Genomic DNA, 6,163 nt, shown 5'->3' on the forward strand with positions numbered 1-6,163 from the left:
CAACCAAAAAATAGCCGGGTGTTGTGGCAGGCACCTGTAGTCCCAGCTACTTGGGAGGTGGAGGCAAGAGAATCACTTAAGCCTAGGAGTTGGAAGTTGCTGTGAGCTGTGATGCCACAGCACTCTGCCCAGGGCCACAGCTTGAGGCTGTCTCAAAAAAAAGAAATCCTAACAAAGATTTATTTGGTTAAGGTAAAAATAACAAACAGGAAATGAAACAGCCTTTGCATGGAAAGGCCTTCTCCAAGGAAGTAAAAATCCTATGCCAATAATCCTAGTGAAATTCTTAAGATGCAAACCAGATTCTGGGATACTTTGTGTTTTCAAAGCAAAATAAACATTTGAGGCAGAAAAAAATATATCAGTAGAGTTCAGAGTGCACTTTTATAACACTGTTTGATCTCACCTACCCCATTTCTAGCTCTTAGGGGTTTTTTTTTGGACAGGGTTTGGTTTGTTTATTTTTAAAACAGAGAAGGCATCTCCCTATGTTGCCCAGGCTGTTCTCAAACTCCTGCACTCAAGTGATCCCCCTGCCTTACTATCCCAAGTATCTGAGATTACAAACAAACCAGCCACAGGCTTTTTTACAAATCTTTTTTTTATTTTTAGTGAGACAAGAGTCTCACTTTGTCGCCCTTGATAGAGTGGTGTGGCGTCACAACTCACAGCAACCTCAAGGGCTTAAGTGATTCTCTTACCTCAGTCTCCCAAGAAGTTGGGACATCTGCCACAGGCACCCGCCACAGCACCCAGCTATTTTTTGTTGCAGTTACTACTGTTGTTTAGCTGGTCTGGGCTGGGTTTGAACCTGTCAGCCTCAGTGTATGTGGCTGGCACTGTAACCACTGTACTATGGGTGCCAAGCCCTTTTTTAAAAAATCTTAATTGCATGGGAGGCCAAGGCGGGTGGATTGTCTGAGCTCAGGAGTTTGAGACCAGTCTGAGCAACAGCAAGACCCCTTCTCTTAAAAAAAAAAAAACAAAAAACCCCAGGTGTTATGGCAGATGCCTATAGTCCCAGCTACTTGGGAGGCTGAGGCAAAAGAATCGCTTGAGCCCAGTTTGAGGTTGCTGCGAGCGATGATCCCATAGCACTCTACCAAAGGTGACAAAGTGAGACTGTCTCAAAAAAAAATCTTGGCCAGGCATGGTGGCTCACTCCTGTAATCCTAGCACTCTGGGAGGCTCTCTGTCTCAAAAAGAAAAAAAAAATCTTTAATTACAATAATTGCAAATTCAGTGGAAATAAGTTTCATAGTATAAAAGCAGGAAAAATAGGCATCAGAATTAGACACAATTTCAAATCACAGCTCCTTCACTGCTAATTGTGTATCCTTGGCAAGTTACTTCACTTTTGAATTTCTGTTCCTCACCTACAAAATAATCATACTATCTAGAGGCAGGTTGTGATGATTCCAGGAAAAAATGGTGAAGCAATGAGCTCAGTAAACATTTACTGAATTATGGTGCTACTAAATAAAGGAACCAGGAGAGAACGCAGGTCCTGGTCAGTTTTTATCTATTTCATGTCAATCTAGTCTCCACGGTCTCAATTTTGGAATGAAACACTAAATATTTCTATAGTACTACAATTAAAATTATTTTTTAAATAGCATTTTTGCCAAATACTGTAGCTCTATGTTTCTAACACAGCTGATCAATAGTCTGACTTAAATTATATAAAATAACTAAGTAAAAATTCTTAATTTTACAGAGGTAAACAACACTTCAGATTTTTGGAGATTATACAGTTAAGAGTAACAAAACCCAATGATTAATCAGTCTCAAATAAACTAAAGCTGCTTCTAAGTTATGGAAGAGTCTTTCCTGAAACTTTTTCTTTTTTTTTTGGAGTCTCACTGTGTTGCCCTCAGTAGAGTATCATGGCATCACAGCTCACAGCAGCCTCCAACTCTTGGGCTGAAGTGATTCTCTTGCCTCAGTCTCCCAAGTAGCTGGGACTACAGGCACCTGCCACATTGCCCTGCTATTTTTTTGTTGTTGTTGTTGTAGTTGTCATTGTTGTTTAGTTGGCCTGGGCTGAGTTCGAACCCACCACCCTTGGTATATGTGGCTGGTGCCCCAACCACTGTGTACGGGCGCCAAACCTCTCTTTTGAAATACATACATAATGGGAAGAATGATCTGTAATCTTTCTTAGTAATCAATATCATTTTCAACACTCTCTTTATCATAAAGCCTATCATGTTTTAGTTCATGCTCACTTGCTTCTATCTTCTGAGTTAAACACAGAAAACTACACATAAGGTAAGAATCCACCTGATTCTTCAAAAGGACACCACTTTCTTAGCTGCTCTTTGTAGGAACTATTTTTCTAAACTCCTGCAAAGGGACTGATTTTCAAACTTTGAATCACAATACCTTCTTAGTAGGAAGCTAATTAAAATTCTTAATGCAAAAGAGAACAAATCTGCTAGGATGGAGAGAAGCCCTAGGAACTATGTCCTGAATCCTTTCCGGTTCTGAGTGACAGAGACAAGAATTGTAATTATCTGTCCAGTTAAGGTCACAACATAAGAGGATGATCTCTGTGTGTTCCTATTTATGGAATGCATTCTTTTCTACCAGAGACATTCAATGGAATCAGATAAACGGAGATGGGAACGGACTCAGCACTTAGCCAAAATTCCTCTCTTCCAAGTCCTTGTGGATATTCTGATATTGGAAAATGTTTTAGATGCTCTAGCTTGTCCCAGAAAAACAACTTTTTCTGGTCAAAGGGCTAATCTATTTTTATTCTTTGTGAAGCCAGATTTCTCACAAACTGATCAAAGTAGAATGCAGTGATCCCAAGTCAACATATTTTGATTCTTTTCTGGACCCGAATCAGAAGATGACAAATACCTCTTAACACTACGAGATGTTGTTGAGCAGATCTTTTTACGTTTTTATGTTTTTGTTTCATCTTTTACAAATAGAGAGAATAACAGTGCCATCTCTTAGGATTATGGTAGGGATTAAGTGAGAAGACAGCTATCATGAGTTTGTGTCTATGGCATAGTAAGAACCAATAAATGTTAGTTACTATCACCACTAGCATCATTGTCATCTTGGAGTCTGGAGAGATATGGCAATTCTTTCATGAAATAAGAAAATTGTGGAAATATATAATGAAGATTTTAAAATCTGAAATCAACTCTCTAAAAAGTGCTTTCTCAACAAAGTGCACCATGTCAACGAGTACTCAATACAATTACCCTACTCTATCCTTTTCCCCTAAGTGAGAATTAATGTTTGCAATGGAAAATGAAGAAAATTCTTTTTTTCAAAAAAAAGAGTACAAACCAAGACAATATCTACCCAGGAAAGTCTCTTAAAAATAAATTTCAAGTTGCTGCTCTGAGGTCAGATGTAACTAATAATTCAGCACTTTGATTCAACTGTCAGAGAAGAATAAAAAGCAGAATATAGCATTCTTTAAAATCAATTTTGTTCTCATGTTTAATCAACTTCTGTCAGAAAACTTTGTAATATGCAAGGTTATGATTTGCTTATAGCTCAATCCAGTTGTAATACACATTCTATATCAAGGCACACAAATGCACAAATAATCACAGTTCCGTTAGGAAATGTTTAAACATGTCCTTAAAGAAAAATAGAATTATATTTTAAGTCAGCTGCCAACGCTCACATCAAATTCATATTCTTGGAATCTGTTTGTTTAAAATCAATTTTGATCAGAGAGAAAAAAACCTTGAGCATAATAATTTTGAGATCCAAGTAATAGTAAGAAGACATGGTCCCTCTTTCTGTGTAGATGTATTGTTATAAGATCATGTAATAAGGTCTTCTGTCTACTTGCATGTAAGTTCCAGTGTTTTGTGTATGTTTGCTTTAAAGGACCTGTCAATTCACTCCTACCCTAAATCCTAAAGGCTATAGCACCATGCTTGAAAATAAGGAGACATAACACAGGTAACTTGAAATTCCTGTGGAATTTGGAATGACCCAGCCACACTGAGCATATCTCTGAGTAGGCTCCAAGCACAGCACAAACAGGAGTAGGCATCAGCTTGGCAAAACCAGAAACCCTCACCAAAAGACACTGACCTTTCGATGACTTGTAACTTCGTCTCTGCTTCTCCCCAGCTCCTCGGCAAGTTTAACGTTCTCTTCTTGCAATGCTGAAAGCTGCTGGGACTTCTGAGCTGCTGCCTGCTTTAGGGTTTCTCTGCAAGGACAGTGAGTGCAGGGTTACCATAGAAACAAGACAGGCAAGGAAACTGTGGGAGACAACCAGTTTCACAGCACTGAGGAAAATATATCTGGGTCACGTGCTTGATGGGATCTATAATAACAGGAGACAGGATTATCTACACATAGGAGGGGCCAAATGGCTTTAACCTCTCAAAAGGAGGACTGCCACCTACAGTTACTACATTTTTAAAAAACCTAATAAACACCATGCCAGCTCTCCCACCACCCACACTTATACAAAAAGGAAGGAATTCTGCTATACAAGAAATGACAAATGCGATGGTCAGTACAGCCCTCTTGTCTTTAGGAATATTTCCATTAGATAATTATAGCAGAAACCACTACATTGATAACATAATTTAATTTGCTGCTAAAGCACTCTGTTCTAACTACACAGATATATGACTTGGTTTTTACTGGAAGAAATAAAAATCTAATGGTCTCATTTACCAGTATCTATCAGTCAAGTGCTGATGTAAACCTGAGTGTATTTTGAGAATAACCAGAGACAAAAATGCCCAAAGGAAATACAGTTTTCTAATTATATAACAGATGCTTTATTTTAGTAGTAGTCTTTCTATGATGATAATTTGTAATTAAAAGAACCAAACAAAAATATAATATAGCCTACTAACCTATATCATGAATGTCAGCATATAAAATATGAATCATTTTGAGAGGATAGTTGTATTAAGCATCTTTCCCATCATTAAAATTAATCCAAAATAGACGTCTCAAATTTTTATCCTTTATACACAAATATGCAAAATATTTTATTTGATCACTAAATTTTAGTTTTATGTTATAGAAGGCTTTGATGCAATTATAAATTTTAGTAAGTCTGAGTTGGTTAAACTCCATTTAGCAAGCTGTCATACATGGCTGAATTCTGAATCAAGTCATCTGGTTATGAATCCATCTGCTGATGCATGAATACATCTATTTTTAACTTCAATTGTCTAATGTGTGGCAGTGCTTGGCATATTCAGTTTTCTCAGTTTTTAATTTTTCATCTACCTATAACATGCATGCTGGGCTAACTTCATGAAGATTGGGCAAATAATATGAAATTTCTCTTAGCACACTATATTAGGCTTTTTAGAGAGATGTTTATTTAGCAAGTGAAGGAAAGTGGAGAAGAAATTTTAGTCTCAGGTAATTAGTCATTCTAAAGTTGGGAAGCCTGATTTTTTTATGCATACATACACATATACATATAATATACACATCACAGCTAAAGTTCTTTACTGTCCATCAATTCTTGACAAATCAGAAGATTTTACTTATGATAAAGTTATCATAAGCCAAATGTTTTATTTCCCAGGTTGTCACTGCCTTCATGAGGGACCATTTGGTCTCAGCATTTGTGCAGCTTGTCAAAGGGAAAAGTTTGTGCTCTCATTCCTTATCTTTTAAGCCCATAGTAAAGGACATTAAATAAAACAAGTCATCTAAAAATGGCCAAAATGTTCTAAAATACTGACCTATGAAAATTATATTTAATGCTTTAAAATTTACAAAATGCTTTTATGTATATTTTCTCATTTCATCCTCAAAGCCCAAGGAAGCTAATGTTATTATTTATGTTTTAACACGGAAAATGGAAAGACTGAAGCTTGGAGAACAAAAAAGATTTGCCCCAAATAAGAAAACCAGTAAGTACTAGAACCAAAAGAACAGGAGTTACAATTGGCAGATGACTTCAGTTGTGATCCAAATATAAGAACATTTTTCATTTTTTCTTAGTGGGTCAGGAGTAAATGCATTTTATAGAAGAAAGATCTGATATCCTAAATTCTGCAAATACTCAGGGAATGACTCTGAAAATACCTAAAAAAAAATTTATATTGATTTTTAAAGAAGTTATTTTTCAGCTTGGCGCCTGTGGCTCAAGTGGCTAAGGCGCCAGCCACATACACCTAAGGTGGCGGGTTCGAATCCC

At 36.9% G+C, this 6,163-nt stretch overlaps 1 protein-coding gene across 1 annotated transcript in view; it reads right to left on the minus strand.

Moving 5' to 3' along the window:
- Nucleotides 1-6,163, minus strand: part of CLIP1 (CAP-Gly domain containing linker protein 1) — a 107,343-nt gene that overhangs the window by 35,860 nt on the left and 65,320 nt on the right. Inside the window, exon 17 of the mRNA XM_023516840.1 lies at nucleotides 4,075-4,195. Coding sequence (XP_023372608.1) covers nucleotides 4,075-4,195 — 121 coding nt within the window. The remainder of the gene's footprint in view (nucleotides 1-4,074; nucleotides 4,196-6,163) is intronic.

The sequence above is a fragment of the Otolemur garnettii genome, unplaced genomic scaffold (genome assembly GCF_000181295.1).
Source record: "Otolemur garnettii isolate 467f Iridium unplaced genomic scaffold, OtoGar3 scaffold00099, whole genome shotgun sequence".
NCBI lineage: Eukaryota > Metazoa > Chordata > Mammalia > Primates > Galagidae > Otolemur > Otolemur garnettii.